The sequence below is a fragment of the Pezoporus wallicus genome, unplaced genomic scaffold (assembly GCF_028554395.1).
Source record: "Pezoporus wallicus isolate ANWC-B61680 ecotype Strahan unplaced genomic scaffold, APGP_CSIRO_Pwel_v1 contig_6564, whole genome shotgun sequence".
Lineage (NCBI taxonomy): Eukaryota > Metazoa > Chordata > Aves > Psittaciformes > Psittacidae > Pezoporus > Pezoporus wallicus.
In genome coordinates this window covers 344241-370751 of record NW_026640748.1, presented here as the reverse complement: position 1 = coordinate 370751, position 26511 = coordinate 344241, and the positions used below count along the sequence as shown (strand labels likewise).

The 26511-nt window shown below is 40.2% G+C and overlaps 1 protein-coding gene across 4 annotated transcripts in view; it reads left to right on the top strand.

The window, feature by feature from the left end:
- Positions 1-26511, top strand: part of ZNF804A (zinc finger protein 804A) — a 165740-nt gene that overhangs the window by 131923 nt on the left and 7306 nt on the right. For 3 of the 4 annotated variants that reach the window (XR_008973609.1, XM_057420233.1, XM_057420234.1), the window contains exons 2-3: positions 591-734; positions 26169-26299. Coding sequence is in view for 3 of the 4 variants with exons in the window: in XM_057420233.1 (XP_057276216.1) it covers positions 591-734; positions 26169-26299 (275 nt within the window). In the remaining variant the exon portion in view is untranslated. The remainder of the gene's footprint in view (positions 1-590; positions 735-26168; positions 26300-26511) is intronic. The other variant, XM_057420235.1, reaches the window with a different exon arrangement.

Genomic DNA, 26511 nt, shown 5'->3' with positions numbered 1-26511 from the left:
ACGATAAGCAAGGTTGTGATGCTTTTGCTAATGTATGGTAAATGGAGTTGTATGTCCTTCTAATACTTGATGACAAAGTGATGAAGATACTTATTATGTCTCAGCTTTGAAAGTGTTCCTCAGGTTTTCATGTCTCCACGGGTTCAAGAAGGACCCAGGATGGTTCCTTGAATTCTGTTTTCTTTTTAGTATATGCACTTTCTTGTAAAAGCCTAAGAACTAATTTAATGCAGTTTGTATCTTCATGCTTATTCTGTTTGGATGTATTACCTAGCAGGTCTTGAATAGAAATTACCTCAAAAATAGCCTCAGCATGATAAATATTTGTATGCAGACAGAATCTGGGAAAATGCTTCTAGCCTCTAACAGAGCCTGTATGGGGAGATGGCAACTGTATAGCAAATTGGAGAGTGCAAATCTTCAACCTCCCAGCAGATACAGTAAATATGTGCAGTGTAACACAGCAAATAGTGAAGGCTTTTAGTTACAGAGGTGTGTAAATATTGACAAATATGATTAACTTCAGAGCACAAAATCCATTTGCAGCATCAAAGGCAAAACTAAAATTCCTTTTTCCTATCCCCTTCCAGGATTATGCTGAAAAGAAAAACACGATAGCAAAAGCTCTGGAAGATCTTAAAGCCAACTTCTACTGTGAACTTTGTGACAAGCAGTACTATAAACACCAGGAGTTTGACAATCACATTAACTCTTATGATCATGCTCACAAACAGGTAAGAGGAATCTGCTCACTACTCCAACTTAGTTTCAGGTAGAATTATGAAGTAACATGACTTGGAAATTACAGTTGAGTTGTGCCCAGATTTCAGGCTCTGGGAAGCAAAACACACTGTTTTCTTAGGAACAAATCTCAGTGTGAAGGTTTTACAGTCAAAAATTCTAAGATGGAAAGAAAGAGAAATGTAAACAGTTCAGTTGCAAAAAGGAAGAGGGCATGATGAAAATTACAATTATAAATGTGCAATTTCATTGTCAGTTTAATTTTGCATGTACATAAATACTGTGTTACACTTAAGAGATGACCTACTGGGAAGCGTTTGTTGCGACAGATGTGGATAGGGAATCTGACATACTCTGGTACTTTTTCTTTCAGTGCAGATACACTTCTGAAATGGTCTGTGATTTTACATAAATGCATTGCATTTAAAAAAACCTGTGGTGTAAAAAGTTTCTGCATCAGCTCACAGTAAGAAGTGTTAGCTTTAAAATGTTGGTATTTACAGTTTTAGTACCACTTTTCTCGCCACACAACCTCCAAGTTGTGTTTTCTGCTTTGGTAACATGAAAGCAGTGCTCCCATGTATAATATAGATAATTCAGGAGAAAAGACAATGCATCTTCACTCCAAGGTAGATACACATAATGATAATGTAAAGATACATGATAAGCGTACAGGAAATTTCTACTTAGTCCACTTAGCTGGTAATTATGCTGTTTCTTGAAATCTTGGTCTGGATTGATTGCTTTTCATTCTAATTGAATCTCCCCTTGTCCTGTAACTCTGCTCAGAGTGAACATAGGTGAGTTGCTCCATGTGTTTATATCTCTATTATCTAAGCAAATAATCTGCTCTTCTTCCCTTCAGCACTCTTCACTGAAACACTTCCATCTCTGTTACTGATAGTTTTATTTAGCCCAGAATTGACACTTGTCAGCATGAGTGTTACGTTTAGTTTTGAGAACTATGGAGATGGGGACCTTAGCAGCAATAGCAGTCTCTGAGAAGCTGGAGGGAAAGATACGTTAGATAAGAAATTAGCAGCTAGCTTCACTGCATCCTGTAGATATTTATTATGAAATGCAAGTATTTTTAGTTAAAATACAGCTGGAACTGATGCTTCAAGTGCTACGTTCACACAGCAGCACTTCATTGCTGGAAGGCAAGAAAAAAGTGATGGGCAGAGTCTTCCGCACTTGAATTCCCTTAGGATTGTAATTTATTATTTTTTAACTGCTCTGAAGCACTTTTAAATAATGAGAATCTGAACACTGCAGTGTTCATTCGTCTGCTCAATACTGATGAAAAATTGATTTTGAAACTGAGGTCAGGTGTGAGACTGAACAGGGACTTGTTTCCAGTGGTTCATATAATTATTCTAGTTTTCTGATGCCTTTAGACAGGAGATGGTGAGCACGGCACCAAGTCCTACCTCTCCATCTTCTGTGTAGGGGATAGTGTGTCTATGTTTGCGTGTTTAGTGTTTAGTGTTTAGTGTTTAGTGAAAGAGTGTCCTGGGTTCAGAACCCAGGACAAAGAGCCATCCTCTTCCTCGTTGTACCTCCACAACTCGAATCTCCTGGTAGGAAATCATGCAAAAGTTTCTAATTTTCCAGTAGAAAATATGGAATGGATGCTTGTTTGGGTAAGCTAATAATTTTCAGTAATGTTACTGGCAAATGAAACTATTGATTCCTGAGATTGAAACGTGAAGTTTAACTCTCCTGGATTTTTGGTTTGGGGTTTTTTATATGTGTGTGTTTGTTTCTACTGATATTATAAAGAAAAAGTATTCCTCTTCCCATATTTTGGTGAAAAGGGGCGTAGGTGCCATGTGCAGCCCTGTGTGTTCAGTCAGAATTGCTTAATTTTTCAGGGAACTTCATATCATGGGGTTTTTTTTGGTTTTTTTTTAGTAATCTGATTTTACTGAGTGAGCTAAAGCTATCTGCAGGTACTACTGTTGAATGCTCTTCCTACCTCAGTGGCAGAAGTTTTCCAGCAGTTCATGGAATCACAGACTGGTTTGTGTTGGAAGGGACCTTAAAGCTCATCCAGTTCCAACCCCCTGTCATGGGCAGGGACACCTCCCACTAGACCCAGTTGCTCAAAGCCTCCTTCAACCTGGCCTTGAAAACTGCCAGGGACAGGACAGCCACAGCTTCTGTGGACAACCTGTGCCAGCGCCTCACCACCCTCATACTGAAGAACTTCTTCCTAATGTCTAATTTAAATCTACCCTCTTCTAGCTTGAAGCCATTCCCCCTTTTCCTGTCACTACATGTTCTGGAAGCAGAGCATTGCAATAGGTTTTGTGCTTCCTTTCTTAACTTCTTTGAAATAGAAAAAAAGAAAACTAAAACACTTTAAACATTTTAACATCTTTGTTGCATTAGGCTATAGATCAACTAGACAGTTATCTGGAAGAAATCAGTCATTCTTTAACAGCGTCAATCTCATGAAGTTAATTTAAGTGTTATTATTGCTGCAGGGTTCAACCCAATCAAGAGAATACCTTTCCTATAGTTTTCAGAAATTCCAGATGCAGTTCCATAGCTGTCCTGAAAGTAATCAAGTAGAATATAAATTGTCATTTACTTAGACTTAATTTAATGGATAATACGAAAAGCATTTTGTTAATCCATGTTTTTGAGCTGTCATTGATCATAGGGGAAAAATAAAAAAGGTATTTACAGTGAAGTTTTATATTTTCTTAAAATAAAGGAGAAAATAATATGTTGCTAGTAATATATTTAACTAACCTCTCAAGGTGAATAATTTTTTATGACATTAGCATCATTTAATTTGCTAAAAAGAATTAAGTGGTGCATATGAGCGGTTAGTACTCCCTGCCTGATGCTGCAAAAATCATCATACAGCTTCCTATTTGCTACCAAAAAAAAGTTTCAAGGCATTTTTTTTTTTCCTTAGAAGCGATGCTATAATTATATCTTATGCCCTACAGCTTGTGCATGCTGGTTTATATGTGAGAATTCATTCTTCACTGGAAAGAACTGTGCAACCTTTTCAGTACAAGCCCCAGTACAGCTCATGGTAATTATTGCAGTCTTTGCTGATCAGTGCAAAACCTGTCTTTCATTCGTTTCAGAAAAAAACTTGTTCTTTTTTTAGTGGTGGCTTTACCCTGTTGATGAAACAGCATTGCCATCTGCGTTGCCTGTTGTGAAGAGGTGCCATGAGACATACCTACTATATAGAAGTGGTAGTGGGTTTCCCTCCAGAGATTCTATTTTTCTTCCAGATAATTGGCTCTTCAAGCTGCATGCAGTAGGACCTTGGGACCTCTACAGAGCCAGGGGTGAGCTTATGATATGTCTAAGGAGAGGTAGTATGCCTTGAGCAGAGGACAATGGTTTCTTAACCCAGGCTAACACTACTCTAGAAACGGTAATTTTAACTGCAGCTCAGTAGCAGCTTGTACAGAAACATCTACAGGTTCCTAAAAGCTCTCTAGGAACGTTCAGCAGTCTCAAATATGAACTCGTGGTTTTCTGATATTTTCCACATTCAGCCAATGAAGACTTGGAACCATTTAGCTGCAGAGCCCCTTCTGTTTGTGGTTGGCTTCTGGGGTTTGAACTGTGGTGGTTATAGCTGGTCAGCTTTTGTTTGTATTTTGGATTCAGCTGAGCCTTTTCCTTCACCGCAAGGATGCCTTGCACTGTTATTCTGTTAATGCCTCCTAGCTCCTCACTGAGCTTTCACTTGTGCTTGTTTGTGGCAAACATCCTTGTGACAAACCTGAATTATTCTGTAAAGGACCTTTCAGTTCTTTCCAAAGTCCCCATGTTTGATAGAAATACAGTGCTTCAGCATGAAATGATTACAAGTGTTGATGTCTTTTGGTTGAATGATTTCTTTCATATTTTTTTAATGCGATTCGATCTGCAGAAGGTAGTATAAATACTGGCAGTCTAGTGATGGTGACTCCCTCTTCCAGGCATCCTTGTTCCTTGAATTCTGTTCCAACATCATCTTGGATCTTTTCTTAAATTTGAACCTACAATTTCTAATTTTCTTAAATTAGAACCATGGTATACTGTAATATAAAAAATAAATAATATTGATTCAAGTTAATTCATGATTAGTGCTGCTGCTTTTAAATGCCAGACTTCTCTCATATGACTTACTGCTATTTTCTTGATACACAGTCTTGATATACCTAATAATACCAAGAGAGAACACAGAAAGTTAGCTCTGCACCTGTGCCCTACGTTCCCTTTTCCAGTACTGAAATTCAAGATCATTAAACAAATGTATTAGATTAAAACCTCCACCTTCTTTAATTCTGATTTCTATTATTTTATTTTTAACCAACTTTTTTTGTAAATTTTTGCAAAGCTGTTAAGTGCTTGCTTTCACTGCCAGCTGTATGTTCACATCTGGTACTGGATCGCATTGCATGATTTATAACTAAAGAGAGATATATTTGCCTACAAATTGCTTTTAATTAGTGCTAGGGAAAAAACAAGAGACTCACAGCAATAGCATGGAAGAGAAGGGTGTGAAAGACTGATCTGAAATCAGACTCCACTGTCCACTGTTTCAAAGATTTGTATGAGAAGCTGAGATGGAATTCCACCAATCCATTGTCTCAGAGATGGGTGAGAGGAATTAAGACTCCAGTATCTGCTGCCTGGGAGGAGGGTGTGAGGAGCTGAACTGAGACTCCACCATCCATTGCCTGGAGGATGCATGAGAAAATGCTGAGATAAGACTCTTTTATCTGTTACCTCGAGGACTGGTGTGAGGAATTTCTGCCCGATATCCCAGAAATTGCTTCAGACACATGCAGTTGAAGAGTTGGTTGGAAGACCAGGGAAACTGGTTCACCAGGAATGTGTATTACGTGACATGAAGAACAGAGGTACTCCCCCCAACTCATTATAAAAGGGGGAAAAGGTAGTCTTGAAGGGAGCCATTGCCATGAGGATGACCCCAGGTGGACACCTCCGTGAGGACACTCTCCACTGATGACTACTACGGACCCTCCATGAGACATTGCCCAGAGGGCATCTCCATCAGAGCACCTCCAGGGGTACCTTCAAGGGGACAGCTCCAGAAAGACACCTCCACGAAGACAAACACCTCTAATATGAACTCCTGGGGGACAATTGCTCCGATAGCAGCTACGAACCCTGAAAGACTCCTACCACTGACAACAACACATCCCCGGGACACTGCTGGTTCTGTGGTGGTGACTGTCTCTCTCATTCTGCACTTCGAATCCTTGCTACAATAATTTTCCTTTCTTATAATAATTGTCTTTCTGTAATAAACCAACTAACCGATTACAGTACTTGACCTTGTTTGCGTCTTTATGTTACTCTTGAGATCATGAGCAAAACAGGGTCTGGCACTAGGGTTTTCTCCACTTGGACACTGACAGAGGGTTACAGCAGTACCAGAGGTTAGAGATCGTTATTAGACTCCCTTAAGGATCAGGTTTTCTCAACTGTGTGCATCTTCCTCCCTTAAAGTGACTGCTCTCCCTCTCCTGGCTGAAAAAAAAGCCACTTGTCCCCCTGGTCAAATGGGGCTTTGGTGGAGGCACACTGGTTACAGTGAGCATTGCAAAAGCAGGACACTTGTTTAAGGACACTTGAGGTTATTCTAATCATAGAATAGAATCATAGAATAGTTTGGGTTGGAAACCTTAAGATCATCTAGTTCCAACTCCCCGGCCATGGGCAGGGACACCACACACTAAACTATGTCACCCAAGACTCCGTCCAAACTGGCCTTAAAAACTGCCAGGGATGGAGTATTCACAACTTCCTTGGACAACCTGTTTCAGTGCCTCACCACCCTCACAATAAAGATTTTCTTCCTTATATTCCACCTTATCAGTAGTCTTTGCATCATGGACAAAAGAGGTGGTATGAAACATTGCTGTCACTAGGTATAATAAAAAATGAGAGGCTATGTTGATTTGAAAATGAGCTCACAAATGGAACAAATGAGGAAAAAAACTAAGTGATTGAAGCATCATCCTTAGTTGTGTTCACTCTCTTTTGCTAAGCAAACATTGAACTAACATGAATGGTTTTCCTTCTGTTTCATGAGACAGAGGCTGCTACCACCTCTCCTGTCGCTTCTCAAGACTCATTTCTTGCTTAATGAATCTTTCTTGTTTTCCTTTTTTTGGATTTTAGTACAACACATGCTGCTGATGTGGGTTGCTTTATTTTCTTCCCTAATTTCTGCCCATAGTTACAAGATCTGCATTTCTAAGAAATACCCCAATTAGTATGTTTTCCTAGCATCAGTCTAGTATGTAAGGATGGTTAAAGTTACATATTGTATAATGATACATATATTAAAAGTACTATCCAAGATAAATTACTATAGTCTACCTCTTAGGGTTATATGCTCCTCACCTGTCTCACATGTGCTTTGCCTACGGAGGCTATATCCTCTTCATTAAGCACTTGGTGTTTGCACAGTTAGAAGCTCTACTTGGAGTTACTCCTTAGTGACACTGCCAACATCTTTAAATGGCCAAACCCAATATAACTGAGTTTAGCTCAGATCTCAGGGAGAAAAGAAGGCTTCTGAGGGGAAGGCAAAATCAGCAGGGGATTAACATCTAAAAAAAAACCACTCTACAGGGAGTACTTGCAAGGAGATTTTGGTGTTCAGATGCTTAGAAGTAGGTCAGGCCTGAAACAGATGTCCATCCACCGCATGCCAGGATTCCTGCAAGGCATATATGCTATAACCAAGGCTATTTTGGGATCCTTTTTCTTTCTTTCTTAAATAAAAAAAAAGCCCAACAGAGTGAGAAGGAGAGGCTGTCCAAGCAAAGCTGTCTTAACAGATGAGCAATAAGATTTGCAATGGTGAGAGCTGGGCAGCCTTAAGACGGTGAGCCTTATGACAATGAGTTGGGGGGTATTTTACTTAAATAATGGTAGGTAAAATCTTAAATAAAAGGGATTAGAATTCCTTATCACAGGAGTTGGAGTAAAATCAGCCCTTCCACTCCATCTGGGAAGCTGCTCACTGAAGACTGGAGCAGCAACTTTCTTGGGAGGATAATCCTTGACCATTGTTTTCCTCTTCAATTCACACACCCATTCCTCCAGAGCTGAGGTAGGTTTTCCATCCCACTTTCTCATGTCTTCTCTGTGATCCTGCAGATAAAACTGTAGGGTGGCCTGTGGCATCTACCTCCTGTATCTTCTCTCTTGGATAACAGGGCGCCTTCTGTTCATGGCTGAGACAGGGCTTGGTACAAGTGGAGCTGGATAGATAGGATAGATCATCTCTCAATTGTTTGAACTCCTGGGTCAGGAGTTTTTCCATAGCTGAAATGGTGGAAGGGTTGAGATTGTCTTTGAATTCCCAGAGCTGACAATTCATCCACTGTTGGTGGTGCTACCTTGCTGCAGGTCATTGATGCCAATGAGTGGGCAGATGATGATGGTGCTCTCCATGTGAGTTTCTGCCCCATGGTTTCTATACCTTCAACTTCACCTGGGTCTATGGATCCATTCCCAGCATCCAACCTACAACAGATGATCTCTAGAATGGCTGATTTCCTCAGTGACTGAATGCCTTTATCACTGTCCATGTGCCTGAGCGACACATAACATCACCCTTGTAGGGAAACCTTTCCTTCACAGCTGCCAGGAGCCACCTCCAAAGGCTGAGGGTTCATTGCTCTTTTGCAGTCTCTTTGTCAATTCCTCCTTCCCTAGCAAGTGATCCCAGCTGCTTAGCTTCCCTACTGTCTAACTCGTGACAGTCAGCCCTATTTTCCCAGCATCAAAGCAACCATGCGACGATGTGCTCCCCTGGAAGACAGCTGAAATCTTTTTGCATATTCTGCAGCTTGGTCGAGGTCCGGGATCGTGAAGTTACCTCTTTGTCTTCCTCTGATTCCTGTAGTAATAATTCTCATTCAGATGGTATCCCCTCTAGTACATTCATTGAGACTTCATCTTTCTTCACTGCACAGATTGCTCTTTTTGTGGCTGTTGTTTGCTTTTCCCCTTGCTTATAGGGGCAACTGATACTGGCATGGATTGGTCCTTTGGTTTATCTGCAGTGTCTGTCACTGGGTTTGGAGTGGCTGCCAGTGTCTGTTGCCAGGGTTGGTGTGACTGGGGGTTGAGTAGCTGTGTTGCCTGTTGCTTTGCCATCAGATCCATGGACATCTTTTTCTTGCTCCTTACAGAACAGGGCTCTGTAGGTGCAGGCCAAGCCCCAGCACCCTGCAGTGAGTTGTCCCTCTGTGGTATTGCTGGGACGACCGCACACCTCGTCTAAGTGTTCTGATTTTTCTGGATTCCTCATTTGTTCAGGAGGGAAACTCCAAAGCACTGGAGTCGCCCACTGGCTTAAGTGCTTTCCCATATGCTCCCAGCCACCCTGCCCCTCATGACTGTCCTGCCTTGGGGATGATCTCCTGGTAGTATTCTTAGATAGTTGTTTAACCACAGACAGCACCCGAGCCATACCCTGCTTAACTTCTGAGATTGGACAAGATCGAGTGTTCTCAGGGTGGTCACACCATAGGCAAAACATAGAGAGGGTATTGAAAGAATATTCAAGATCTTTAACTTTTCCAGAATTGACTCCTACTATAACTGACCTTTAACTTTTCCAGAATTGACTCCTACTATAACTGACCTGGTGGGGGAGCGGTAGGAGGGAATATCTCCTCCATAGGTTGAAACCCTGAGGGAAGGAAAATGATGTGTAATTGTTAAAAATTCCCATTATATGCCTCCCGTAGTATAGAGGTGATGACCACGCTGAGAATACATACCAGCTCAGTTCCATGATCAAGGAATCTACTGTATTACAAGTCATTACCATGAAGTACAGCAAAACAAGAACCTTAGCCTAGGCCCCAAAGCCGATAAACATTAAAACAGCACATACTGACTGCAAGCGAGGTATGACATGCTGAAACTCTGAGATCAAGTACAACAACTCCGAGAGCAAATAAATCAACATTATAATGAGTGACTATTAATCCAAAATAATGCATGCTTATGACAAATACAAGTAGGCACACTCCGGTCAGATCTGTCATTATCTCACCCTTTCGTGCCTCACATTGGGTGCCAAAAAGAACTGTCATGGTTTAAGCCCAGCCAGTAACTCAGAACCACACATCTGCTCACTCACTCCACCCTCGTCTTCCCCCCTGGCTCCCGGAGGGATGGGGAGGAAAAATGAAAGAATGTAAATCACGCAGGTTGAGATAAGAACAGTCCAGTAACTACGGTATAATACAAAACTACTACTGCTACCACCAATAATAATAATGATATGCGAAATAACAAGGGGAGAGAATACAGTTGCTGACCACCCACCAGATACCCAGCCTGACCCGAGCAGCAATCTGGGCCTTCTGGGTAACTCCCCCCAGTTTCTATATTGGGCATGATGTGCTGTGGTATGGAATACCCCTTTGGCTACTTTGGGTCAGGTGTCCTGTCTCTGTTTCCTCCCGGCTTCCTATACCCCTCCTCACTGGCTAAGCATGAGACTGAAAAGTCCTTTATCAGAGTAAGCATTACTTAGCAACAACTCAAAGCATCAGTGTGTTATCAGCACTGTTCTCAGGCTGACGTTGAAAACACAGCACTGCACCAGCTACTAAGAAGGAGAAAAATGACTGCTACAGCTGAACCCAGGACACAGCTAGTCTTCACAAATAATTCTGCAGGCAGCAGATTTTCTTTTCAAGCACTGTTTGGGTGTCTTGCTTTGGCTCTGCATACATGCCTGGCTGTGGACAAAGCGAATCTAGAATAGCTAACAACTCATTGCACTGCTTCAATTAACAGGAAGATCAATGAGGCTAAATGAATGTACTTTTTATTAAGCAATAGTGAAGAGGAAAGTTTGTGTATTAAAAAGTGCTGGGTTTGGAAACTTTTTCTTCTCTCAGCATAAGAAAAGTGTAAAATTCCAGGTTTATGTCCCCATTTAATTTAGCTTCAGTGGTTAGTCATTGTACGATGGAGATTCACCATGACAAAGGGATTTCTGTGCCTTCTTATATGGGCGTGCATGGAGAAGACTGACATCTTTGCAAATCCCTCAAGTTGCCATCTGAATTGGAGATATTTGATCTGTCATTTATTGTTAGGTAGGCAGATGAGAATAACAGGGTTCAAGTAGTCTGCGTATTGAATCATAGAATCACTGGTTTGGGTTGGAAAAGACCTTAAACCTCATCCAGTTCCAACCCCCTGCCATGGGCAGGAACACCTTCCACTAGACCAGGTTGCTCAAAGCCCTGTCAAAGGCAAAGCAAACCCAGTTTTTGTTCTGTATATTTATTCATTTTAGTGGAAGGAAAGAAAAGCAGAAGCCCATTTCCAAGCTCTGTTAGCTGTTGGAGCGAGCCTCACACAGGCAAGTTAATGGCTCTGCATGCTATGCAAGGTCTGGATTTAATGGGGAGTCGGAGTGAGGAAAACAAGGGCAGGCAGTGAGGTCAGGGAGGGAGCGATACCTGCCTGCCCCTGCGGTCAGTGAGAGGAGAGCTCCACTTCCCGCGAGAAGCAGCTGCCAGTTATGCAGGAGGCTGCTGGGCTCTCTGCCGTGGCAGATGCCCTGATTAGGGGCTCATAATAAGAATCTAAAATACTAGTCACTTCTTGGGGCACAGAGGATTTCTGCCAAGTAAACAGCCTAGAAGTCTGCTAAGGGACATTTTCTTGTGCATTTGTAACTGCTGTCATTGACAATAAAATTGCTTGAAATATAGAATAATGGTAGTGTGTTGTTACTGTGACAGAAGCTGTAAGAGGTTGTGACCTTCAGTACACTTTCATAGGTGCTTTACAGAGGAGCTGATGCTTACACTTGTTAACTTGTAATTGTCAGAATAAATCCTGCTTTTTCCCCTCCCAGTAGATTGAAGCCTAGTGTATGTTAATTGTGCTGGCTTTTCTGGCCTAACACCTTGACAGCTTTTGTTATTTTTTAAAAGTTATTCCGTTACGAAAACTATACCTCTACTGGCTATTTGTTATTCTCCCATAATGCTCTTGCCACTCCTCTCTTCTGTGGTTTTGAACTCTGACATAAAGCTGACTCTTAGTGTTGGCCCCTGACAGGAGCAGTCTCCAATGACTAGTGGTGGGTCAGTGCTCCCTGGTTCAGAGAGAGCACACAAAAGCAAATCTACTATTTCAGACTGCAGTGAATGCCTGGGGCTCCTGCTTTGCTAAGGCTCAGGTGTTTGCTCTTCATTAAGGAAATCAGGTTATACAGTAAACTGATTTATTAGCTATACCACGGTGCTCTCATTACACTTCACACTGTGGAGGACTAGAGCATCTAGCAATTTCTAAAAGAAAACCAGGAATTAACATTTGTGTGCTACAGCACATGATGGTACTACAACAGGTGGCACTTTTTTCTTTGAGTTGAGATTGGAGCAATATAATTATGTTGCAGGAGTTGCTGCCTTTGAGATACAAAACTTGATCAGAATGGAAAACACTGTATAATTTGTAACCAACTTATTAAAACCAAGTAGCTATGACTTTAATTCCATCTTCAATGATCTTTTAACAAGTTTTTTCTTTTAATACGAATAGCTCTAATTTGGGCAGTGGGATCAAGAAACAGCTTCAGGTTTTTGCTAGCAGCTTGCCCAGGGACCTGATTCTTCAAAATTTAGGAAGTTCTTACCAAGTCCAGGTGCAGGTTTTGGAGCACAAACTGGGCTCTTGTGCTGCCTTTGCAGAATGGTAAAATGGTAAATAGTCCTAAAAAAAGTCCCATGTTTGTCACTCCATCTGAAGAAATGTTTTGAATGATGAAACTGTGAACCATTCTCCTGCTTTAAGTTAGTGCTGGTCTGTGACTTTGCTAATAATGTCTGTGCCTCTGTAATAAGACAGCATGAATGTCGTCATGCAGATTGCAACTGTTTCTAAATGTACTCAAATCAGAAGTCAGATCAGGTATTGTTACTGTGCAATGTTTTTCATGGCAGCTGCTTTACACTGACTGCATTTTACAGGAAAGGATTGAAGGACAGGCTGTTCTCTTTAGCAATTGGAGCTATACAGTTATTCTGAGTCAGAGCTAGAGATGGTGTATGGGTCTCCTGATTGATTGTCTTTATTTGAAGTCTGTTTGGTCATCCTTTCCATCAATTACAAATGTGCTCACCACCCAGTGTACCATTATTCATTTGCTGCTGTAGCCTAGTTTTGTGGCACACTGGTAAGGATGGTAGTCTTTCAGCTTGTGTACTGCATAATAGAAATAATGTCATATGAATTGTGCTTTTTCGTGTAACTAGAGAATATTTTAATATGTGTATATTCGGTAGAGGTAAGAGCACAAGTTCTGTTCACAAACTGTCTAAGCTTTGGAACTTGAGTAATTTTCTAAAGCTTTCTGAGTATTTCTGTGACTATGTAGTTGCATCCTACACAAGTAAGCAAGAAACAGTTCTGGGGGCTGGCAATTTGATGAATGGATTCACACTTTCATAAACAATGAGTCACTTTGATGCCATTAAGAGAGAGAATTCCAACAATATATCCAAGATGTGTGGAAGGGGAAAAAAAGTGCTGCTTGTGTAAGGTGTTCTTCTAACCTTTCCTAAGCATCATCTGTGGCAATTTTGAAAAAAAATAAAATAAAAATAAAAATAAAAATAAGAATAGGAGAGGGTATGGCAAGGAAAAACAAGTTTCTTACAGCTTTTTTTCCTACCCCAGCCCAGAGGCACTAAAGACCAACAAAGACACCCATTTCATCTGAATAGTATAAATATTGTGCAGAAATAGTATAAATATTGTGTAGAGAATCGAGTCTGTAAATAGTTATTAATTACAGAGTGCTTTAGCAATGCTTGTGTAGTGCTTGAGGATGGTAAAGAGGTTTGTTTGCAGGGCTGGGAGTTCTCAGAAGAAAATTATTTTTCCTGGGCTTTGTGAGAAGAGTGGGCAAGAGTTTCATAGGTCTCATTGGTAGTTCTTAGTTGCAGAGTCCTTTTGTTTGTTTCTTTGAATTTGCTATAGGAAAAGACAGGAAGGGACTTTTTTTTGCTAACTTCCCTAAACACACAGTTGCATTGACCTTGAGATGATAAAGCTTCTGCTCTTCTTTTCCATTTTCTGTGGCAATGTTTTATCCATGAGGAGTATAGACCTTTTAAATCTACCTTCTGCTGAGATACATGGCAGGTCCACCTAATTAATTGCCCCTGCTATTTATGTGTCAGATAGATAGCCTTTTATGGGCTTCTGTTTCTTATTTTTATCAAAGCTTGAGCATATAGTGGTTCACATTTCAGAGTTCAGTGCTATAGGTGCACAGTGCTCTGTGCTGTGTTCCTTGTGGGATGCTCACCAGTTAATCAGAACCTGTGTTGTGAGAATGGATGTATTTCTATCCTGAATGTTGTTATCGGAAAGGAAAGGTAAAAAAGGATGTTGTCAGTTTTCCTGGAGAACTTCTTTCTGTGTCTAAGAGTGTAGACTGAGATTTGGGTACATTTCCATTCAGTAATGAGTTTTATGTTATTAGTTAATTACTGTTTTTATTAATTTCCTAGTGATTCTTAATCAAGGGCAAATTATCTCCTGAAAGGTTCATATCTAACTGAGGCAATGGAATGCTACTGTGAATTGCTTCTGGGTTATATTAAAACAGAAAGCTGGACCTGCTTGACCAATCTGCAGCTCTGCCATACTGTGTTCAGCCAGTTCTCGAGGCTGGGCTCTCTGACCAAACATCTTCTGCAGGTATGTGGGGAAAGAAACACACCCAACATGCAATGCCAAGGATTTGTTGTTAGCTCAGCTTAAATCCTAACAGCCTACTGAAATAATTATTGGGCCAATTATAATGATACCAGCACTTACAATGCAAATTATCTGATTTTACTAGCTCATTCCTGGTAATGATACTGATGTATGCAAGCTCTGATCCTTGTCTGGTCATATGGTCCTCCTGGAGAAGGGAGGTTTTGTTGTAAGTTGTCAGCACTGAGTTCTTCAAGTAGGGGAGTATGAAGTTGATACCGATGGTTTTCCCCTCCTTTTTGACAGGAAGAAGGTGAAGTTAATGTTGATGGTTTCTTTCTTCTCACTCTGAAGTCCATTTTTATGCATTTACTAGCACAAATATTTGCTTATTTGATTTTTCTTTCATATTTCACAACATTGTAGTTAAATTTGGTACATGTAGTATGTTTTACATATCTTGAATATGGATATGGATATGGATATGTCACATTTCTTTTTACCCCTAAACTCACTTTTATCTGTATTTTAAAGTTGTATTCCTTTAGCAAGCAGTAATTGAACACCAGTGTGTTGTTTAAGGTCCTTTTCAGCCCTAACTATTCTATGATTCTATGTTAAAAGTTATAGCTCTGGGACCCTGTTGTCATTCCGTTCTTTGCAACTTTTAGGCCTCTGCTCTGATCTTTTGCTTGTCCTTTTGGGGGTCTCTGTTACAGTCCTGATATCCCTCAGCAGCCTCCAAGCTGTGGTTTACTGATAACTTCAGTAATACTTTATCAGTGTAATGTAGTGACACATACATCCTTGCTCTAGAGTTACTAATATTTCAGTCTGTAAAAGCAGTGATGCAGTAGAAGATACACATAAACACAGATACATGCTCTCATAAAAGCTTGCTGCCAACATCTGCTATTCCTGGTAATGTCAGTGGTATGTTACCAGAATTACAACACATGTCATCTGCATAGTTGAAAATGAAAATGTGTCAAATTACAGTATTAATTAATTTTGCCTTGCGAGATGCAGTCTTCATATTTAATAAGTTTTTCTGTAATCTTGTTTTTTTTTCAGAGGTGTCTGTGTGACTAGTATTAAAGGTCGGCTTAAGGATAACATAGGTTTTGTCTGTGCCAGTTAGCTGAGGCTGTGAGATATGTATCAAAATTTGCAAAGGCTCATTCTTGTCTCAATTTCCATTGGTCAGATTTATATATTTTTTGAAGCAGCTTGTCATGGTCCTGGGATAATCTCTGGCAAGGCCCAGATCCTGCTGGTGAGAAGCAATTTGTGAGCAGAGGCTTTGAACAGCTCAGTGATCCAATATAAAACTTTTATAAGAAAGGGACTGTGATTTAACTCTGACATAAAGAATTAAAATAAAGATCTTGCTTTGTGGGAATTCATGTATCTTCTTCAGCCTATCACAGTTGTTAGTGTATCCTTCAAGGATTATGAAAAATAATCTTTAGAGGATATTCTGTAAATACTAATTCCTAATTTTCAGCCATTGTGCACATTTTAGAGACTGGAAAGATTTAGGATTTGGTAGGTTCATATCAGTCTCCGTGTCAGTCTTTCCTAAGATGTCAGTGACCAAAGAACCTGAAACTGGAAAGCAGACTAAAAGTTTCTGCTTGCATTTTTTAATGTGCTTGTGGAAAGGTTTTTTTGTCCACCTTTGTTAACAAAGAAGAAAGAATCAGAATAACAGCATGATGTTACAGAGAACTTCAGTGCTGGAGACCCAGTGAACTGTCTTGACCAGGTGAAAAACTGGTAGGTAACAGCAGACACCAATAGGTGTTGGCGGGCACTGGAACGAAGAGCTGTTGGATGAAGTCTCAAAGATGAAGTCTCAAAGAGCTCAGAGCTGCCAAATGTGTTATTCATGTAGAAAACAGCTAAAATGGTCTCCAAAATGAGCAAGGGACAACTTTATTCTCTGGCCAGTTACAATTTCCCATGCATAAAGCACTCAACATTTAGCCCTCAGAGAATGGTGCCCACTGGAAAATGTCAAGAGAAAGTTCCTCCCTGAATCAGTATTTTGGTTGCACCAGAACTGTCAAACATGAAAGTACTGTGTCTGCTCAGCAAGATTATTCTGCATGCTTAAACTGCACTGCTGGACTAAAAGGAAGGTAGGGATAATGCTGTGGGACCAGGGAATGGCACATGATGTCTAAAGCAATTCCTACTGGGTTCCAGTCCCTCTGAAGCAGCAAAGAGGAGCTGTGGCCTCAGGGCAGCCCCACATTTGAGACCTCCTGTGTCTTTCCTGAGGTGTGGATTTGAGCCCTTTTCCCTACAGAATTGCCCTTTCCTCTGATAGCAGCAGGAATAACCATCTCTGGACAGGATTTAAGATGTTGTTTATGTTTTTTTGGATTAGAATCCTAAATGGTGCAGGAGTGGGTAGGAAGGTAAAGTGATCCTTAAAGAAGGTACAGGTACCGATCTTGCCTTTAATCTTTCTGATTGAAGAAGCTTCCTTAAATGCTGCTGAAAATTTCCATGGTGAATTTTAAACCTCTGCTGTCCCTAAGCTCAGTGGGAGTTACTCCACTGACTTCCAGAGAAGCAGAATTAGGCCTGAATTCACTAAAATAAATACCTTTAAATTAGCGACTAGCATATGTATCCACTTTGCGGATGAACAAGTGTGTGTCAGGTTTATGTTCTTTTCATTATCTGGCAAAATTAATTTGAGAGGAAAGGTGCTAATTCTGTATTTCTATGCTGTTTTCTTTGGTCTTGTCCTTAATACTTACGGAGTATTCAGATGATTTTTGCTGAAGCTAACAAGAAATATCCTACAGCTTGCAATAAGACAAGGCTGTTATACATGTGGTTAGTAGCTATTGCAGTGAAATACCATGCAACACTCATAAATTCTGTAGGCTTAAAACAATGTTTTTGCACAAGTGACCATTTAGTGAACTTCAGAAAACATAGTTATTTAAAACAAAATCAACAAACATCTTAATTTATGCTCCACAACCTGTTTGTCAAAGTCCTGGAACCTTGTTCAGTGATAAGCCATAATGCTATCTGAATCCTACAGTGGGGGATATGGGATAGGAGTTGATGTGTATGCACTAAAATGATGTCATATGAAACATTGAGCTCACTATGCTGAAAGGGCATTAATCGCCACATAATAAATGTCCAGCTGGAGACTAGTAATGAGTGGTGTCCCTCAGGGATTGGTGTTGGGACCTGTCTTGTTCAACGTCTTTGTTGTGACATGGACAGTGGGATTGAGTGCTGAGGGCACCAAGCTGTGTGGTTCGGTTGATATGCTGGAGGGAAGGAATGCCATCCAGAGGGACCTTGACATGCTTGTGAGACAGGCTGATGCCAGACTTATGAAGTTTAACCATGCCAAGTGCAAGGTCCTACACCTGGGTTGGAGCAATCCCAGCACAGTTACAGGTTGGGCAGAGAAGAGATTCAGAGCAGCCCTGCAGAGAAGGGCTTGGGGCTGTTGGTCGATGAGAAAATGAACATGAGCCAGCAGTGCTGATCCTGGGCTGCATTAAAAGGAGCATGACCAGCAGGTCGAAGGAAGTGATCCTGCCCCTCTACTCTGCTCTCGTGAGACCTCACTTGGAGTGTTGTGTGCAGTTCTGGTGTCCTCAGCATAAAAAAGGACATGGAACTGTTGGAACAAGTCCAGAGGAGGGTCACGAGGATGATCAGGGGACTGGAGCACCTCCTGCATGAAGACAGGCTGAGGAAGTTGGGGCTGTTCAGCCTGGAGAAGAGAAGGCTGCGTGGAGACCTCATAGCAGCCTTCCAGTATCTGAAGGGGGCATACAAGGATACTGGGGAGGGACTGTTTATTAGGGACTGTAGTGATAGGACAAGGGGTAACTGGTTAAAATTTAAACAGGGGAAGTTTAGATTGGATATAAGGAGGAAGTTTCTTTACTGTAAGGGTGGTGAGGCACTGGAATGGGTTGCCCAGGGAAGCTGTGAATGTTCCATCTCTGGCAGTGTTCAAGGCCAGGTTGGACAGAGCCTTGGGTGACATGGTTTAGTGTGAGGTGTCCCTGGCCATGGCAAGGGCGTTGGAACTAGATGGTCTTAAGGTCCTTTCCAACCCTAACTATTCTATGATTCTGTGATTCAATGCGTTTGTTTCTGGCAGATAATTTCTGAAACAAAAGTGTTAAGAAGAAAGCTAAGAAAGATTTATTTTCATTTCTGTTGCTCCAGTGCATATCTTTTGCAGTCATTTAATCAAGAGTAATTAGTAAGTTCTTCATCAAACATAACTAGCTTTCATGTATATTACAGGTGCAAGTGTTCAAAATATTTAATGTTCTGATTTTCCTTATGATTTTGAAAACTGTAAAATTTTCGTTTGGTTTTGGTTTTCATTTTAAGGTCAAGAGTTTGTTTGGTTTTTTTTGCCATGAATTTGCATAGGAAACTCAAACTGAACTCATGACGCTTTTCAAGATGCTTCATATACAAGTATGGAATAGTCTCAAAAACTAATTATATTTCATTATAAAATCGTTCCAGGTTTTGTATCACAAAAATAGAAAGTACCACAGTGAATGTTCAGCTGTATAAATTAATACATGCTTTAATATATATTTTTAGAATCTGAATGCAAAAGCTGGTTCAACAGTTCTTCTTTGCAGGCTACAGAACAAACCAAACTACCACATATTGCCAAAGTACGCACATGACAAATTATAGTTGTTTGTGAACATTTGCATTGCATCAATTAATTTCATGTTAATAAAAATCTTCCAAATCATGAAGAATCTCAGCTTCTTATCACCCACCTCCCTTCAGGCTCATGATGGGCAGTTAGAACAATCCCAGTCTTCCCTTCCTCTTGATTGATTCCCATTTTCTCCCAGGTCTGGGGTGGTGCTCATGACAGTGCTCATGACAGTGCTGGAAAGCAGCGCAGTTTCACTTCCATCCAGCAATATTGTGGGCTCCAAGGACTTGCTATTTTTAAATCCTATGTATCTCTGTGTGTTAGATCTCTTCTAATATTAAAAGACCATCAGGAGAGTATGACTGCAATTCATGGCAGAAATAGGAGAGGAAAAGAGTTATTTACAACCTATATGTTCCCTAACATCTGGAGGGCTTAATATCTGGTCATACAAAATGCTGCAAATTTGTTAAGCTTTCAGTTTTTCAGAAAAGGTTTAAATTTTGCAGCTCAAAGTAAGATGCATGCAGATATAGGCAGAGGCAGTTAGAAGCAGTTTATAACTTGAAACAAACTGAAAGTCATTCATAAGCCAGCAAGAGATTGATGTTATTTATTAAAGGTGTCTTAAAGACAAATTGAATGGCCAATGAAGTCCATACTGATAAAGTGAGGAGATAACTCACTGCAGAAGAGAAGTTGTAAAAATGGTGGTTGGAAGGATTCGCTGGCTTTCCTCTCAAGAGGAAACATGAGATCATCAAGTAAAATGGGGCTTTCTTCAGCCACATCATAAAATCACAGGCTGGTTTGACTTGGAAGGAACCTTTTAAAGCTCATCCAGTCCCAACATCCTGCCATGGCCAGGGACACCTCCCACTAGAGCAGGTTGCTCCAAGCCCTGTCCAACCTGGCCTTGAACACTGCCAGGGGTGGGGCAGCCACAGCTTCTCTGGGCACCCTGTGCCAGCACCACACCACCCTCACAGGAATAGTATGTACCACAGCCCTCTTAGTAACTGCTTGCAGTGCCGCAGCACCAAGGCAGGAAGTTTTCCCTGACACTAGCAAGAAGTGAGTCCATCTGCTGTGCAACTCACTGTCGAGCAGTTGTAGGCTGTTGTTAAATTCCTCCTGTTCGTCTTCTATTGCAGCAACATATTACAGCAATTAATTCCATGCTGGCAGCGTGGAAAAAAATAATGATTGTCTATTAATTTCTTGCTTGGCCTACTTATTTGAGTAGTTGATTTACCAATTTCATTGAGAAATCTTGACATTTCTCCTTTCTGTAGAAATAGCTTGCCTTGTTTAATGCTGGGGAAGGCCTGTGGCACTAACAGGGTAAGTTTTCCCTGTATTGTAGTATTTATTCCTCGAGCTTTAATTTTTTTCTGTAATCTTTACAAAGGGTGAGTGATTTGGTTTTTTTTTAAATAATATCAAAGATATCATTCTGAAAAGTATGCAGAATTGCAGACCAGAGCCCAAGTGAAGAGATGCTACTGTGTATGAAGGGTTCTTCAGTTGCAAACCAGCAAAATATATATGCCCACACAAGCCACCAAAGGCAGAAGGAAATTATGTGTATTTTACATCTTAGTAAGCAACCTTTTCTGCATTTTTCCACATTTGAGTGTTTACAGATGTCACAGAAGCTCTGATCTATTCAGTTATTATTTATACTTGATTAGGCTCAATCCTGTTTAGAAAAGAATACTAAATCTGGTTTAGTGTGACAAGTGTTTATCTAATGAGTATGTTGTTGCTGTTTGTCTACCATAATTCACATAAAGAAGCAATAAACCATCTCAGTTAACAGGGAGTATATTGACAACAGTCATATAGTATTCAGAGAAAGGGGAATATGCACAACTTCTAGAATAATCACCAACAGCCAAGAAATACTCACGTTTAATCACTATATTAAGCAATAATCAGATTTTTAGAAAAGAAAAAAACGAACTGAATACAAGCTGAAAAAAACCTCTATTAACAATTAAAAACATATTTTATGTCATATACAGATTCAGAGGGAAGAAATGTTTAAAAAATTAAATAAACCAAATGCCGCTCTTGTGCAACCTCCATAACAGTGCTGAACTACCAACCCATGGTCCCCATGTTTAAGTAATCAGCTTTTTGATTTTGAAGGGCTGAATATCCCATGTCTTCATGGTCTCACACTACTGCTACTGTCACTGGCAGGCACAGTGGAGCAAAAGCAGAGTCCTTGTGCCAGTTAATTTGTATTTTCTGTGTGTGGTATAGACACAGCAGTGTGTCAGTTTTCTCACTGTAATGTACACCTATAGCTGTGACTCTGCTCTATCTGATAACGTTAAATTATACTTTTCAAGGTACAAAGTCATATGAGTCTGGAGTGGGTTTTTTGTTATCCCCCCCCCATTTTATCACCTGGTATCAACAGTGTTCAGGTACATTGTGTTTCACTATTCAGCCTCTATGTGCTTGTGATGTCCTGGGTGTATTTATTAATGTAAATGTATTACTAATGTAAATACAAAAATTCAGCAGAGAATTAGGAAAACTCTTCATGAACTTTTTAAGAAGTGGCATGCTGAAATTAACTGTTGAATGTGGTAAGTGGGGAAATGAAGACGAGGGTGAAGTAACCAGAAACGGGGTCCCGTTGGAAGTCCATTTAGGATTTCTTTGATTTTTTTGATGGGTATCTTCCATGGCAAGCTTGGGGACACCTGCACTCTATGCCTGATAGTGAAATGCAGCCGCACATGACTTTAGACCTCATATGGGTTTCTCATGTGTAGTTTCATCTATGCATAGGTACATAGGACTTGATAAAAGTCCTCCTTTTCGTCTGGACTCTCATACCTCAGTTCAGCATGATGTAATGGGTGTGCAGTAAGATTTATGCTCCAGTTTGTTAGAAATAGGTGGAATATCTCTGCTTCAGGCCCAGTGTTACAGTTAGATTTGTTAAAATACTCCAGCTTCTGCCTGAGTGAAAGCAGCCCAGTTGCAGGATCCTATTTCAAGGCTGGAGAATGAGGGTCAGGCTTCCCATTGCTCTGGGCTGGGGGAAATAATTTGCAAAGCAATGGTGGTACGTGTACTGCATGCTCAAAGTAGCAGTACAGTGTGTCAGAATAATGAAGAAGGCATTTAATTCTTTTGGAGAAAGGTCATTTAGTTATTCATCGTGAACTGTTTGTTGAACTCTGCTTCCTAGGACTTACATACTTTGAACTGGTTCATAAGCAGAGCAAAATAAAGGAGTCAATCATATAAATATGATGTGACTGCCTGGTAATTATTTACTTGTGAAATACAAACTCACTCCTCTAAACGAGATAACAAGGTTTTATTGAGGGACAAAGTCAATAAAGCAAAAGCAACAGCACTGGCCGCATGACCGTAGCCAGAGGCGCAAGTGATTAGTATTTGCTACAGGTTTATGTACTTTCACTATTACATTATTTACATACATATTCATAATTCCCACATATAGGCAGTGAATATTATAACTAGCTCCAAGAACTTATTATCATAAGTCTTCTCCTCTTGGCATCTGCGCACTGCTCTCTGGTGATTGTGGGCAGGGGTCTTGAGGATGAAGTAAGCAGTCGTCCTCTTGTGAGTAGGGGTCTTCAAGATGAAGTAAGCAGCCTTCCTCACAATGTACTTTTCACCTTTGGCACAGTTGAATGCCCCAGTAATCACACAACTAGCTGAAACCAGCTGTATCTGTAATTCTTCTGATAACTAGCAAAGATCTAAAACAGTGTGACCTTCCTGCAAAATTTATTGCAGGATGGGCAGACAAGGAGTATCCCGAGCTAGCAGATGTCTGGGAGGCTCTGTCTCTAAACTAACTGATAATGAGAAGGATGGTGTGAAATAACTCATTCATGTTTAGTAGGGCCACTAAATCCTGTTATCTCACCACAGACTTACAACACAAATATTGTTCTTTAAAACTAAAGATACTTTAGAAGAGTAGTGTGAAACAATTAAATCATGTTTAGTGGGGCCACTAAATTCCACAGACTTACAACATAAACATTGTTCTCTTTCTACAACCTAAGTTAAGCTAAAAAGTACTTTATGTTTTTCAGGCACTAGCTTTTCTCAAGCCCCCCCCCCCCCCGTTCTTTCTTTTACCTGTACAAATTCTTTTGCTATGTGACTCTTTTGCTCAAGAGTTCTAGCCCTTTTTAACTTGTCTAACCTTGTGTCTTTAGCGAGCTTTGTTTCTGTTATTGTAAACTGGTACAGTTATATCCACATAACCACACCTATGATTTGCGAAAGCCAATACATTGATGTGTTTAGCACATTACTGATACATGGAAACAAATGTTCGGAACAGGCATTAAGCTAACTATTGAAGTTACCACTAGTGAATAGCTCTGCCACATTAAGAAAAAGACACTTTTTAGGAATAAGGCACACTTTGCTTTTTATTACTGCCATTTACTTTGAACAATTCTAAAGGAGGGGGCTTGTGATGTTCAGAATTCATGGAGTTATGGTATTTTATGTGTAATTTGGTAATACACCATTTTCATTTGCATAATACAAACAAAATACAAATATAGCATAGTATAAATGCAGTGCTAGCATGACCAAGGACAGTGAGGGAGTGCAGGTGATGATAGTTTATTAGATGGCTAAATAAAGACAGGTGGAAAATAATTACATTATAAAAAAATGGGAACACACATTTTTCACTTCACTAGATCACACCTTACAGATTGCTTAAGCTCTCCATGAAAAAGACTGAGATACCAGTTGTAAGAAAACAAAACAAAAACCAGACACCTTTTATAAGTAGTTCATATTCTTTTAAGACCAGTTTTCCAAATGGCAAAGGAGTGGTGTATTTGGCAGGAGGTCTGATAGAAGGGGAGCTCTGAAATGAGAAGTTCTCCAGAAGAGAAGAGCAGGCAGTCCAACATGAAGGCTGTGCACACAAAACTTCTGCCTGATTTCTCTGTCTTGTAGTAATCAAGGAGAGTAATTTACTTACTTAAAAATTGGGAATTGTTCTTCTGTAACAGGTACGTGTAAAACAGATAATGACTGATGGGGCTGACGAGAAGCTCAGAATGGTGTTTGCTTGGCAGTGATGGGCTTGAAATGTGCCTTCTATGCCTTCAAGACCATGTCAAACTTCCTCTAACAGCATTTTCCCAATTCACTCTAAGCAAGACCCTATTTACTCCCTTAAACATGGAGTTGTGTTCACTTTAGCATCCTGGGATGGCAGGGAGTCCTGAATAACTTTCAGCAGTAAGACTGAAAGGGTCAAAAATCTGTTCAGAATCAATCACAAATTGTAATAATCTTGGTAATTACAGTAAAGTGTTGCTGCTGGAGGCTAATTATGGATTTTTGTACACTCAAGCTTCTTTTTATAATCTTATGAAAAAGCACCCTTTTATCTCTCTTTTCTTCTCCTGCTTTACCACATACTTCTTTTCATGTGTTGGAGGGGAAAATAAACCCTTTAAAATTATTAAGCTCCACAAAATGGAATGAAATTCTGTCTTTAAATGTCAAGAGGTGGGGGTGGAGGGAAAGGAGCAAATTACATCCCTTCTCTTGTATTCTGAGTACTCAGAAGTCATCTATGAAATGAAATACTTTGGGTTTCATGAGTGACTGGTGTGAAGCAGGGTCAGAATCATATGATCTTCAGGAAAATAGGAGTGAACAGGGGTAGGAAATATTCTACAAGGATGCTTCATGTTTCAAGCGTTTTTTCTTGGAAAAAAAATTACCATGCATCCAGTTTTGAGTGTATTTATTACCTTATACAGTATTAGTACAGATTTTGATAACTAGAAAGTAACGTAATTACCTTTAAGTTATTTCTCTGTATCTATTATGGGTATCCAGTTATTTGCTAAATAGTGCAAAAGTCGAAAGTTTAGAGTGGGGCTCATTTTTATGTGTTTGTTTGCTGTCTCAGCATATTTCTAAATGTATGTCTCTTGGCATTAAATGCACAGCCAGGGTAGCATTAGCATCACCCAAAATGGCAAAGACATATTCAGTGTGTAAATGAGTCATAGAATTATAGAATATCTCAAGTTGGAAAGGACCCATAAGGCTCATCAGTTCCAACTCCCTGCTCATTGCAGGACTACCTGAAACTAAACCATAGCATCATCTAGATACTTCTTCAGCTCTGACAGGGTTTGAGCTATGACCACTTCCCTGGGGAGCCTGTTCCAGTGACTGACCATCCTTTCAGTGAAGAAGCAAATGACAGTATATGAGGAGTGTTCACAAAAGGGGTGAAATAAAAAACTGAGAAGGATCAGAACGTTGCTGAGTTCTGCAAACTCTACTTCATGTGTATTTCTTAGGTGCCACCAGTGTTATGAAGAGATTTCAATACCGCTAAAACAATTTGAAGTTAGAATTGCTGCTCTTACAAATCCACATGGCCCCTGCTTGTGGCTGGCCATTAACCTTCAGCCACTAAATGGCAAATTACTGGATTCTTACCGGAATTGTGAGATTATAATCTCATAAAATAATGTCATTTGACTGCAAGCCATACTGGGGACCCACTGAATAACTGAGCAATACACTGACAGGGTTTAGGACTTCTTGCTGACATGGAGGATTAGGGAAGTCTCTGTGTATTGTCAGTCTGTGATATAAGAAAACGAAATCCCCTTTTCGTGTGGAACATCAGAGCTATGCATTTTAATTTCCCCCAAAGAAACAGGCTGGAGATGAAATTGAATGAGATCCTGGACTGAATCTCGGTGTTTGCTTAACTGCTTCATCAGACATGAGCAGGATCAGGAAACAAGCTATGGTTATTCATGAGAAATGTAGAAATCTATTGAATGGGTCACTTTGTTTAGGTTAAAAAAAAAAAATTAATCATATCATGAGTGCTTACCAGAAAGCACTATAACGGTTGTTACAAATCTTCATCATCCCTATTTTGTGTGCATTATATGACTATTTCTTGCAGAGACTGAAGGAGCTGAAACAGAGGGAGTTTGCTCGAAACATAGCATCTAAGTCATGGAAAGATGAAAAGAAACAGGAGAAAGCCCTTCGACGTTTGCACAAGCTGGCTGAGCTAAGGAAAGAGAGAACGTGGTAAGTGCATAACTGCTGAAACAAAAAATACTTTCAAATAAACCCTTTGCTGTTAGCTGGTGCTGTGGGATGCAAGGCTATTGGAGTCCCTTGACTGGAGCCCCATGGATTTGTTTGGATGGTATTTTTGAAGTGGCATGTATACAATAATCTGATTCACACTGCAGAAATGAATGTTTACCCTTGGTTTTTCAGTGGAGCTAAAATGGCAT